The sequence below is a fragment of the Capsicum annuum genome, chromosome 3 (assembly GCF_002878395.1).
Source record: "Capsicum annuum cultivar UCD-10X-F1 chromosome 3, UCD10Xv1.1, whole genome shotgun sequence".
In the NCBI taxonomy this organism is placed as follows: domain Eukaryota; kingdom Viridiplantae; phylum Streptophyta; class Magnoliopsida; order Solanales; family Solanaceae; genus Capsicum; species Capsicum annuum.
This window is the reverse complement of record NC_061113.1, coordinates 23,076,511-23,089,197: the sequence shown is the minus strand read 5'-3', so window position 1 is coordinate 23,089,197 and position 12,687 is coordinate 23,076,511. Positions and strand designations below refer to the sequence as shown.

At 33.5% G+C, this 12,687-nt stretch overlaps 2 protein-coding genes across 3 annotated transcripts in view; one reads left to right on the top strand and one right to left on the bottom strand.

Moving 5' to 3' along the window:
- The window catches only part of LOC107864096 (cysteine synthase), a 6,003-nt gene extending 612 nt beyond the window's left edge, over positions 1-5,391 (top strand). For both annotated transcript variants that reach the window (XM_016710358.2, XM_016710359.2), the window contains exons 2-11: positions 161-217; positions 319-428; positions 573-630; positions 814-1,077; positions 1,151-1,288; positions 1,447-1,498; positions 3,656-3,735; positions 3,861-3,920; positions 4,135-4,215; positions 5,088-5,391. In XM_016710358.2, the coding sequence (XP_016565844.1) occupies positions 176-217; positions 319-428; positions 573-630; positions 814-1,077; positions 1,151-1,288; positions 1,447-1,498; positions 3,656-3,735; positions 3,861-3,920; positions 4,135-4,215; positions 5,088-5,180 (978 nt within the window). In that variant the 5' untranslated portion in view covers positions 161-175 and the 3' untranslated portion in view covers positions 5,181-5,391. The remainder of the gene's footprint in view (positions 1-160; positions 218-318; positions 429-572; positions 631-813; positions 1,078-1,150; positions 1,289-1,446; positions 1,499-3,655; positions 3,736-3,860; positions 3,921-4,134; positions 4,216-5,087) is intronic.
- Positions 5,392-6,182: 791 nt separating this feature from the next.
- Positions 6,183-7,069, bottom strand: LOC107866433 (preprotein translocase subunit SECE1). Its single transcript, XM_016712500.2, has one exon. The coding sequence runs from the start codon at positions 6,858-6,860 to the stop codon at positions 6,342-6,344; it is 519 nt and encodes a 172-aa protein (XP_016567986.2). The 5' UTR covers positions 6,861-7,069; the 3' UTR covers positions 6,183-6,341.
- Positions 7,070-12,687: the final 5,618 nt, after the last annotated feature.

Below are 12,687 nucleotides of genomic sequence, written 5' to 3'. Positions count from 1 at the left end.
GGAATGAAATACCCAAGTGGAGTCGAATCGAATAGTTAATCCAAACTAGTCTGGGACTGAGGATAGTTGATTAATTGATTGACAATGAGAAGTTTAAAAGAGTAGGTGATTTGATGAAATGTGTTTTGATTCGATAAATTTATGCTATAAATCATTGCAGAATCAACCCGATAATATGGCAGCAGAAAAGAATGGAATTGCCAAGGATGTAACTGAAGTGAGTTGACTACCTGTTGTATCTGGTCACTTTCGGTGCACTGCTTTTCTTCTGAATTTGTATACCGCTTGATTGTATTAATTTGCGCTTTTGACCTTCAGTTGATCGGTAACACTCCTTTGGTTTACCTGAATAATGTTGTGGATGGGTGTGTTGGACGTGTTGCTGCCAAGCTGGAAAGCATGGAGCCATGCTCTAGTGTTAAGGATAGGTAAAACTTTATTTGGCCTGTGGATATTCTTACAAGAATTATGTGTTACACTTCATGTTTTACAAGAATAGCTCATCTTTCTGAATGTTTTAATTTATCAAGGATGACTGTGTTTTGCTTATCTGTTGTTATTTCTACTCTCAGGATTGGTTATAGTATGATTACTGATGCTGAGGAGAAGGGCCTAATCAAACCCGGCGAGGTTAGTTGCTCTTATTTCCAGAAATAACTTGCTTCTGTCTTGGTTTGTGGGTTGAAGTGGTTTTGCTCTTTGGTGAATGTGATGATTGTGTCCAAGGAGGCATGAAGACATTTATATCGAACATTTGATCACTAACTTGTATAGCAAATCGAATCTGACTTAGTATTTTCATTCTTTGTGAAGAGTGTTCTCATCGAACCTACAAGTGGAAACACCGGTGTTGGATTAGCATTCATGGCTGCTGCTAAAGGCTACAAACTCATCATTACGATGCCTTCTTCAATGAGTCTTGAGAGAAGAATTATTCTGCGTGCTTTCGGTGCTGAGTTGGTGCTTACTGATCCGGCAAAAGGGATGAAAGGTGCTATTTCGAAGGCTGAAGAGATAAAGGCCAAAACACCCAACTCCTATATTCTTCAGCAATTTGAAAACCCTGCAAACCCAAAGGTACTCATCTTCCCAAGCCAAGTTTACTTCCTCTCATGGGGATATGGCTAACTCAAATATAACCATAATATAGATACACTATGAAACCACTGGTCCTGAGATCTGGAAAGGCTCAAACGGGAAAGTGGATGCTCTAGTCTCTGGAATTGGAACAGGAGGCACAATAACAGGTTCAGGCAAGTATTTAAGAGAGCAGAACCCCAACATCAAGGTGAGCTTGCTTAAGATTTGGGCTAATGACTTGTAGTACAAAACATTTTATGCTGTTTTTTTTAGTAATTGACCTCTGTCTATATGCTGAATTATCAATTGATATTGTCACGATTTGTAAAAATGGTTCCTTTTTTCCTTTTTGCAATTGGACGATAGCTGTATGGCGTGGAACCAGTTGAAAGTGCTATTCTTTCTGGTGGAAAGCCTGGTGAGTTTTTTCTTCTTTCTCTAACATTATCATTTGTCCCTTGTTCTACTTTGTGCAGATTTCAGAGAACTCACGTTTGTGGGAGGGAGAACCTTAGATCTTTCTTTATCAGTTATTGGGTCTCACACTTATCTTAAGTTATTTCTTTTAACATTATTTCTGGTTTTCAACACCTTGAGCGATATCTAACTAACATTCTTCTAAAGTGGTACAAAGCCACCAGAAGTCTCAGTGGTGTAACTAATTGAGCTAAATGAGCAGCACTACATCTACTAATGGAATCCAATATTATTGTTCTTCTTGTAGAACCTAAGGGCATCTAGTATTGTAGCAGTAGCTATTTGTGTAACTAATGCTACGTCTCACACCAAACCTATAGACTGTTATAGCTGAAATTTTGGCTTTTAAATGGAATCTCAATGGTATTTTGTAAAATTAATTTAGAGGAATAGGCAGTTTCTGGAAGATGCAATTCCCGCGATCCATCTCAGTATAATATAGGAATTTCATGCATGTATTGATTATCTTGGTGCTCCTTTCCTTCTCCAAAAACATTACTTGTTAAAGGTTTAGGATTTATATGGCATTCTTGTTGTCTGATTAGCATGTGCTGGCGTCTTAGTGTCCACTTTGCTTGCATGATATATTGGCACGAAATTAGCTTTTATTTGTTACCAGTACTTTTCTGGAGAGCTGTGACAGCGTTACGTATGATGGAGTTCAATAATCAAGTTTTGTCCGCAGTCCATGTGCTGATTTAAACCTTAACCTTTTCCTAGTCCTAAGAAGCTTATTAACCCTTCCCATGCCTATGCAAAGCCAAAAGGAAAGAGATTACTGGTAAATGATTGAGGACTTTCTGTTTACCCTTTAACTAAACTGTTAAACTTTAGTTGAACTGATGATTACACGCAACACCTAAATCGGGTTTCCCAAAAGTATGCTAAAGGTAGTTTGTAAAGGCAGAAAGTTAAAAGAAATTGCTTTGCTTGTCTTTTAGCAGTCTGTTTTTACTATATTTCATACTTTGTTGTTTACTGGAGTTAAGTTAGCATGCAAAACAGTAAAAGCCTATCTACAAAGAAATGTTAATCTGCTGTTTAAACATTTTCCCAGAACTTTCAGGATTATATTTCCGGTACAAAAATTAGAGCATGAGCAATATACAATTTACTGTTAAATTATTTATCATATTTGTATATTAATTTTAGCGCCAATCTATGTTTGACATGCTATTTTGATTTTATAATTTCTTATGCCAAAAGGGCAACTGAGATTATACTCTCCCTACCTTTACCGGTATTTATGTTTTTATTACCAACCATATACAGTGAGTTTCAATACTAAATTATTTGGGATAGACAGCAGTACTAATTTTCACTCTTGAATGCCTGAAGAGTTGGTATAACAATCCTGCCCCAGTGACGGAGCCAGAATTTTCATCGAGGTTCAAAATCGAAAAATGTAGGCACACGAACTAGCCGAATGGGGTTCAACATCAATTATATATAACAACAACAACAACAAACCCAGTGTATTCCCACTTAGTGGGGTCTGGGGGGTAAGATGTACGCAGTCCATACCTCTACCTCTGATGAAGTAGAAAGGCTGTTTCCGAAAGACCCCCGGCTCAAGTCACGAGATATCACACAAACATATAGTAAAGCACAGAAGCAGATGACATAACATAGATACGGCACCCATAAGGAATATAAAACAGAGTAAAGCAGGAATGCAGGAATATAAAGCAGAGGAAAGCACACAGATTCGTAATAAACATGGAACACGGAACACGGAACAACATCAATTATATATATATAAAAATAATTTTCACTATATAGAAATAGTATAATTTTCCGTCAAGGGGGTTCGGATGACCCCCTAATCATTAGGTGGCTCCGCCACTGCCTGCCCCTTCTGAACTCTATTTTGTGTCAGCCCAGAAATATAGGAGAATTTTTTGGTCAGTGAATAGATAAAAGTTGCACCACCTTTCTGATGGTTATCCGATCCCCCCATACCAATCCCCCCGGCATCAAGCAGGAAGAAGTAGAACAGAGAGGTCATTATGACCATGTTGAAAGTTCTGCTCTGTAAACAATTTAGATGTCATTGTTATGTTATTCTTTGACATACAATTTTCCTTTGGTGCATTAGGTCCACATAAGATTCAGGGGATTGGTGCTGGTTTCGTTCCTGGTGTTTTGGAAGTTAACCTTATTGATGAAGTAGTTCAAGTAAGATATTTACTTATCAGAAAATCCTTTTGACCAAGTTACTGAACTATGTGAAACAGTGAATCTCAGTTTTTGTTCTATATTATTGATCTTGAGCTTGGTAAAATTCGTTATGATAAAATCAGGTTTCAAGTGAAGAATCCATAGAAATGGCAAAGCTTTTGGCGATGAAGGAAGGATTGCTTGTAAGTTCTGACTGTTTTAGCTGTGGTCCTCCCTCCCCCCTTCCCCTGGTGGCTCCCATGAAAAGGAAAAAGTAAAAAAAAAAAAAAGACTCCCACGGGAAAAATAAAGATAAAAAAGGTGTACAAAAACAATTAACATTGTAGTAGTAATCCTCCAGTTTTGCACCCTCCTAGTGTCCTACATGTTTGGATCATGAAAATATCCATTTGACAGGTGGGAATATCATCTGGTGCTGCTGCCGCTGCGGCAATTAAACTTGCTAAGCGCCCTGAAAATTCTGGGAAGCTCTTTGTTGTAAGTATTGATCCCTTTTTATGAAATGCTAGATAAATCATGATCAGCCAAAGCTGATGAGCTATGTTATGCAAAACGTTGAATTATTGTATCGGACCAAAACAAGTAACAAAAGATGCATTAGTATCTTAACAGACCCGTGGAATTTGTGTGCATCTAAGTGATTGACGTGGTGAAATGTTTTTGATCCTGTTCATCTTATATAGGTAGGAAGTGCTTCATTTAATATTTCTTGTCCTAAAATATCTTGCTTTCTGCATATTTGTCAAAAAGAAGTCCTTGTTTCTTGCATCGGCACACTACAGATTGCCCCATATAATGAAACAAATTCATCTCTTTTTAGTTTGTGTGTTTCTTCTGTTCCTCAGTTCCTTTATTTTAAATACATCTTGGTTGTTTTTCGGACATGTGGGGTTAGAAACTAGATGTCAGTTTGGAAGGTCTGAAATTTGATGAAGCTTGGGGCTCGTTGCCTCAAGATTTTGTGCATAATGCAACTGCTGAATACACTCCTTTATTGTTGTCCGCCTACTTCTAGAATGAGTAGTTTTATTGATGTTCCTAAGAAAGGCGTTACCTCACTCCACATTTTGATTATGTGACATAGATTTTCATCTTGTCCAGTAAAACACCCTAATTTTTGGAACTTGTTCAATGTACAGATTTATTTATCGATCCATCTTGTGCTTCCTGCCATTAGTGTTTTATTGTTTTAGTAGCATGTTTAACTTGAAAGTTTGGGGCACATAATAATCATTCCTTGCTTGAACTCTACAAGTATGGAGTTTTGCATGATGAAACAACATTCGCAATCTCAGTGAGGTTTCTTTTCTTTAGTCTCCTACTCACAACTCATTGAAACTGGTATGCAGGTTATTTTCCCAAGTTTCGGGGAGCGATATCTCTCCTCCGTGCTCTTTGAATCTGTCAGACGGGAAGCAGAGAACATGACCGTGGAGCCTTGAACATTTCATCCATATCATAGCCTCGAACTTGTCTGAGCTTTTCCCTTCCGATGAAAATAAGGCCTTTTCTTTCCTTTCCTTTAGTGGCCATGTTCTTCTCAAGTAAAAAAACTATTGTAGTATATTTTAGTAATTTTACCGTCTCTACAAACACTTGTGACAGTGGATTTATTACAGAAATATGAAGAGCTATTGCTTCTTGTTCATCAAAGTTTTGCTGCTTGTTGCATATTTCAACTTGGTTTTACATTGACAACAAGCTGAGGGTCTATTACACCCACAAATGTACGGGATAACGTTTGCTTACATCTTATTGTGAGATTATATTAAGTACGTTGTGTTGTTTACATTGACAACAAAGTTATTTTCAAAGTATGGACTGTTTTTTTTAATCTTCTTTAACCTTTTCGATTTCTCAGTAATATTACTATTGCTAGCTCAACCTTCTGGTGTTTGTCTAGAAAGCTTTTAGAAGAGCTTCAACACAGATTTCTTCAATTCTTTTTTGTAGAATTGTTTCTCAACCAAACTAAACCTAATATTTACTCGAAGCAGTTGGCTTGGGTGTTAGATCGAAAATAGTTTTATCAGAAGAGATTAAAAAGGAACATTATCACTCATTCAAATTGGGAAATATTATAATAACGTTATATTGAAGACTCTTTGTCATTTTTTTATTAGCCAACATATGGTGTGGTGGAATGATTCAAAATTTCTTCATCTTTAATCAAATATCTCAAGTTCCTAATAATAGAAAAAATTCAGTTGAAATCATTTGCTTCTAGAAATAGGCCTGCCTTCCGATGCGTGAATTCAGATTTAGTCTAATCGGTCAACATTGAGTAGGAGCCACTAAAAGAGAAGCTAAAATAGTTATTAGTCATAGAACAAAAATTGATTTCTGGCCTTTCATACACTTAAAAGAGTATTTTCTCCCTTTTGTTTCTTTTTTGGAATTCCTGTGTTATGAATGTCTGAAGGTAAAAATAAAGTCTGAATCCATGCTTCTCAAATCTCACTTGTAGAATTAACATTACTTTTGTAATATACACTTAAGTATTCTCACTCAAATTTTGCAATTGTTGAAAATTATTACTAAAAGTAACGAAATAGGAAAAACAAAAAGAAGATATGTTTGAAGCCTTATCTTGATAATAATGATCAACCAAAGAAATCTTGTACACCTTTACCAGCAAAAACTCTATCAGAAAGTTCAGCCAATACAGCATTAACAGTAAGCAAAACAACACTACTCCCAGCAATAACACCAATCACAACACCAGTAGTACTCAGCACTTTACCAAATACCGGCCATTCAATTTCCCTTATCTCCTCCACCACCCCACTCCAAAAATCTGGCTCCTTTTCTTCTCTTTCCTTCATCAGTTTCTTTATCTGCGACCCAACATCTCCGGCGCCGGCGACCTCTTCTCCGGCTAGTTTATCGGTTTCTGGAAGTGGGTTTTGCTCGGTTTCCGATGAGGTGGCGTTGGGGTTGGAATCTTGGGAGGATTTTGGGAGAGTGAAGGAATTGGGTTTCTTGAAAATGGTGGGTCGGGTCGAAATGGGTGTGGTTTTTATTGAGAAAATTGAGGGTCGGGTCGAAAGGAATTTTGTAGATGGGGGAGAGGAAGAGGAGAGTGGAAATGGGGACTGTGAGAAGGAAAGTGGATGTGCCATTGTTGTTGTGGAGGTTATTGAGGTTTGAGAAAGAACTTTGGGAAGGATGAGAAGTGTAAATTGTTTTATTTTGTGTGTTGTAGAACTAACACTAATGTGTAAGACTTGTTTAAAGGTTGACAAGTAGGATGTTAGGGTCCCACCATTTTTTATTTTTTTTTGTGCAAATTACAAAGTAATTGACAAAATACATCATTCGTTGTCCTGATGTACAGATTTACCTGATGTTTTATATCTATTTGGTGTTGGGAGGTGACAGGTTTCAATAAATTTAGTTTAGGTATGCGAATGTTGGCTCCGATATCATGATTATTAAAAAAAGACTTATTATAAGTTGATTAACAAATTCCTATCAAAACTTATAGACAAATTTTAATATTGGAGAGCTGGTTAGATCAATTGTGTTGTATGGAGCGATATATTGGTTAAAGAACTCTCATATTTAAAAGGTGAAAGTTACGGAAATGAGAATTTTGTGAATTGGGATGGACGGATGAACATACTATGAGGTAAGATTAGAAATGAGGTTATAGGTGGGCATGGTTTTGATGAAGGATATAATACAGGAAAGGAGGTTGAGATGGTTCAGACACGTGAAGAGAATAAGATGCATGACTAGCTAGTGCATAAGTGTGAGATTTAGTAGAGGTAGAAATAAGTTGAAAAAATATTAAAAAGAGATGATTAGATAAGACATAATGCAATTTCAACTTACTTAATTCGAGGTTGTGGAGTAGACGTATCAAGCTAGTAGGTAGTACTCCTTTCATTCCTTTTTATTTACTCCATTTGCGTTGGCCTACCCTTAAATAAACAACTTACTTCTATAAAATTAAAATATAATTTTATTAATACCCCTAATATAATTTATCTCTCTTTCTCAACCGACAATGACATTATACAAAGGCGTAATAGGAAGAATTTATTTAAATTATTCTTGAAAAGATTAAAGGAGCAAATATTTAGAAATGCAAGCACAATCTAAATAAAGTAAATAAAAAGGAATGAAGGGAGTAGTACTTTGCCTTGCTATCTGCCTATACGTTGCTCTTTTGATGTTATCTGATATTTTTTGTATTTCAATTTTTATATTATTTTATTATTGTTGCCGTTTAATATGATTTGCGATGCTTTCACTTTCGTACATTTTTTTTTTCTAGATTGTTTTGAATTACTTTTCTTTAACCAAGAGTCTATCAAAAATAGTCTCTATTTCCTCTACACTTTTCAGACTCAATTATATGAAATTATATTAAATATATTATTATTATATAAATTAATTAGTTTATGCATTCATTTGCCCATTCTTTAATCGGGTTTAGTTTTCACTGTATCAATTCACATAAGATGTGTTGTATCAACTAATCATTGTTATGTGATAAGAGAATATGCAGACATGTCATGCTATTCTTGATTCGATAGTATTAAATTACCAACTCGAATGGTGTAGTGAAAAAGAAAATTGAAAGAATCAGTACCACGTTAAAACGTCAGATTTGCATTTTTAAAGTTTTGCAAGTTTTAGTAAAATAATTTCTTTTGATGAAGTAATTGTCTAAAGAAATGTCATCTAAATATCCTCTGAGCTGGTTAGAAAAAGGGTATATGTCGATTAAGAAGTTAAAATTCTGTTTTTATTTTTTTTCCTCGATGTTTGATGCTTGGTTTGAAATTTGATTAATTCCAATTCGCTCTGTTAAGAAACAAGTAGTTTTTTTCTGGATGTTTGATACTCATTACTCAGTTCATTTAGGAAGACTTAGTAGATGTAGTGCTTTTTACAGAAACTGAAAATGTAAGTAGTTTTTTCTGTTTGCTGGAGGCTTGGCCTGCACAATGTGTGGTCGAGTGCTCTTTAGAAGGGACAATACAGGATAGATGTATTTCATCTATAGCTTCAATGCAATTTTTAAAATATGATCAATATCGTTTATCTTCTTTTAATTTAAAATTAAATTTTAATCAAACATATAAGATATGTTAATTAATTAATAAGGAATATATGTGTGTGTGATAGAGATATCTTTATCAGGAAGAAAATAATTTTCTGCTTCTGCTTCTGCTTTTGCTTTTTTTGAAAAACAAAAATTTCCTGTTTTCTTTTCAGAAGTAGAAAAACTTCTTTTCAAAAGCATTTTTACAAGTTTATCAAACACCCTTCTTTTACAAATAAGTATTTTTTTTTGGGGGGAATAAGTAATCCCAAACAGTCACTAAATCTGATGACCAGTTCTTATTTTCTCAGTGTACTAAAAATGATTATATAAAATTATATACTTTTTTAATTCTCTTAGTGGCAATATTTTGTTGCTTCTTATTTTTTCCTTTATGTCAACCATTTTCATCTTCAAATAGTTTTTGTTTTTTGAAGGATACATCTGGACTTGGGCTTAGTAAGCCCAAAATGTGCCAAGCCCACATTGCTAGCTCCTGTAATGGATCTTCTCTAGATGGTTATACCTATATGGGGCCTTTCAAAATAGCGTTGGGTTGAATTGGAAACTATAAGCAATTGTAGTGATAATAAGTTGGGAAAAACTTATGTAAGTGTACACTTCAGTCATTTAGTTTATCAACATGATCGAAAAATACTATATCGATACACTTTAGTTGTATATATGCATGTACATAGGCTGTATGTGTAGGTATGTATATTGAGTAAAGAATATAACTATCATACACTGTGCACATATTTTATCAACTAGATTTCCAAACGGTATTTGTTTTAATTTTTCCTAATTTCAAGCACTTCTTTTATTTGCTCGGCAATCTAACAAAAAAGTATTACAGATCAAATATTCTTTTCTAAATATTTTATGTAATCCAATCACAGGTGAAGTCATTCATTAATAGGGAGATTTACTGGGGGAAAAAATCATGTGACTAGACTTCAACAAAAATATAATAGATGGACTTGACCTACAGTATTAAAATCCTAAAATTATTATATGGTCAAGAAAAGATTTTCTATAGGTGAGATATTTAGAATATTCAATCAAAATTGAATTATGTGTCACACACATATTTCTCGCGCTCGGGGAGAAATCCACCTCTTTCGCTTTTAGGTTCATTTCTCACGTGTGTGAGTCCACTATATATATATATATATTTTTTTTAGCTCTTTACAAATTCACTTTAGGACAATATAGTTCTTTATTAAATATAAAATAGAATTAGTATTAATTCATGAGCGACACTTCCTTTTATGATACAATTTATTTTTCTAACACAATATTGATGCATGTATGTACTACTAGTTTGACTGCACATGCGTTTTGATTATTTAAAATGAAATAATTTGTTTACAATTATAGAGATTTTTAATAAAGTGTAAAATTTTAAATTACTTTTCAAAAATCTTTCACATTTTAATATAATAATGTAAATATAAACATATACACATATATGTTTACCACCAGAAGTTTCAAGTGGTTGATGGATCATTATTTTTGCGTTTGTCATATAGTACTCTTTTCCCTTGTTGTCAGGCTAAGAGAGACGCATTAATTTGAACCATGTTTGTATTACGATTATTTTTCCTTTTTATATATATATATATATATTTAAATTTTTTTCTTATTTTTAAAATCAAATCCTTACAAAATTCTTGTCATTAATTTTGATGACTTCAATAAACTTACCATAAATATATTTAATTAATTTTCAACTCTTAAATTAGGAAAAAATATTGAAATTCTGATGACTTTTAATAAGGAAAAGTTTTTTCATAAATATATTAATTAATTTTTTCTCTTAAATATTACAAAAAATAGTGAAAAGACGATTTTATATAAAGTAAGGAATTTTAATGAAGTGCAAAAAGTTCAAACAACATTCCTAAGACTCTTCAGGCCTTTACATTTTTAATATATTATAGATTATAGGTATATATTATACATATAAATATAGATATAAATTATAGATTATAGATTATAGATTATAGATTGGAGATATAAATTATAGATTTAACTAACTTTCACATAAATCGAACTTACTGTGAAAGTGAGTGTCTCATTAGATTGTCTGACACTTCCAAAAGAATCGTTAAACAGTTTTTCAGATAGGTTGTTTTCTGCCAGTGAAATTAATTTATCAAACTTTGGAGCAAGCTTTTGAAAAACAAAAGGTAAAATGTTCTTTTGGATCCTTGTATTATGTCGGTTTTGTAAGTTGGACATTTCTATGTATATATTTTCCATCTGAACACCTAAACTCAATAAAAGCAACATTTTAAACCCCTTTTTGGTGAGTGTAACACACTCTCCCCACATCAGCTGTCACGTCTGTCACATCTGTCACGTCATCTTCCACATCATTTGAAAAATAAAAATAAAATAAAAAAAAGTATTACATTAAATTTCAAGTCATTTTTAAAATGCTAAATAACAAATTAAATATTAAAATTAATATAATTAAATAACAAAAATTTATAATTTTAGAAAAATTTGAATAATCATGTTTTTATTTTTGCTCACAAATTAAACATCAAATTCATTCCAAATAATTAAAATTCTTCTCCAACTAGTTTACATTTTTAACTATAAATTCATATATAAAAACAGAATAAATTTTCGAGTTTTAAATTTGAATATCTTTAGTAAATTCACAAAAAGTTTATTTTTTTTCAAGCGAAATTCACTAATTTTTTTCAATATTCACTATCACTCACTTTCAATTAAAATTTAAATTTTAATTCCCAAAAAATAAAAAGATTTCAAATTGAAATTTTAACTCAAAAAAAAAAATGAAAAAAATTGAATTGAGGAAAAATTTAAATAAAAAATAAAAAGTAAAGGTGGTGGGGGGATTGGAAAAGTGTTGGGGTGCGGGGTGGGGGCTAGAAGGGGCTGGGGGTGGAGTGAGGATGGGGCTGGGAGGGGTGTGGGGGCTGGGGGTAGGGTAGGGAGGGGCTGGTGGGGTGGGGGTGGGGTAGAATAGGGCTGGGTGGGGGTGGGGACGGGCTGGAGTGGGGGTGGGGAAGGGATGGATGGGTGTTGGGGTGGGGTGGGGGGGCTGGGGGTGGGGTGGGATGGGGCTAGGGGAGGGGAAAAAATATTTTTTTTTAATGGGTTCAAGGGTTCAGATGACAAACATGTAAGTAGAAGTATCTAATTTACAAAATCAATATAGTACAGAGGTCCAGAAGAGCATTTTACCTAAAACGAAACAAGAAATAATATGGTTGCATAATTTGATATATACAAACTAAATTCAAATGACAAGTTTGTTCTATTTCCCTTAGTTAGGAGATTTTTTGGCCTTTTCCCTTTAGTTAGAAATTGAAGAATTAATCTAAACAGTTACTCACTCAACCGCTTAAGCTAACAATAGCCGACATACAGATATAGTATACTATATGTATAATCAATGCATAAAATATTGACTAGAAAAAGTAAATAGTGAATTTAACAGGCTATTTGTGTAAATATTCATATAAATAAGAGAAAAATTCGTATATTTGTGTATTTATGAAACGTAACAGTAATTATATTGTATTTGCGTGCAAAAAAAAATACATTATATTAACACATTTCTGTGTATAATACTAGTGAAATACATTGATTCACATACATAATAAGTGGTGTATCCACATATACAATATCTATCCACATATACAATATCTTTGTATCGGAATATATTATATCCTTGCACGTAACGACGGTGAAATACATTATACTCGTGTGCTTAGTTAGTGTATTTGCAATTATGCAATATCTCTGCATGCGGATAATTAGTGAAATTCTTTATATCCGTGCTTATCTAATATAAGATTCCCAAATTATCACTACATTATATAATTTTGGCAGAATACATATGCAGGTGTCTG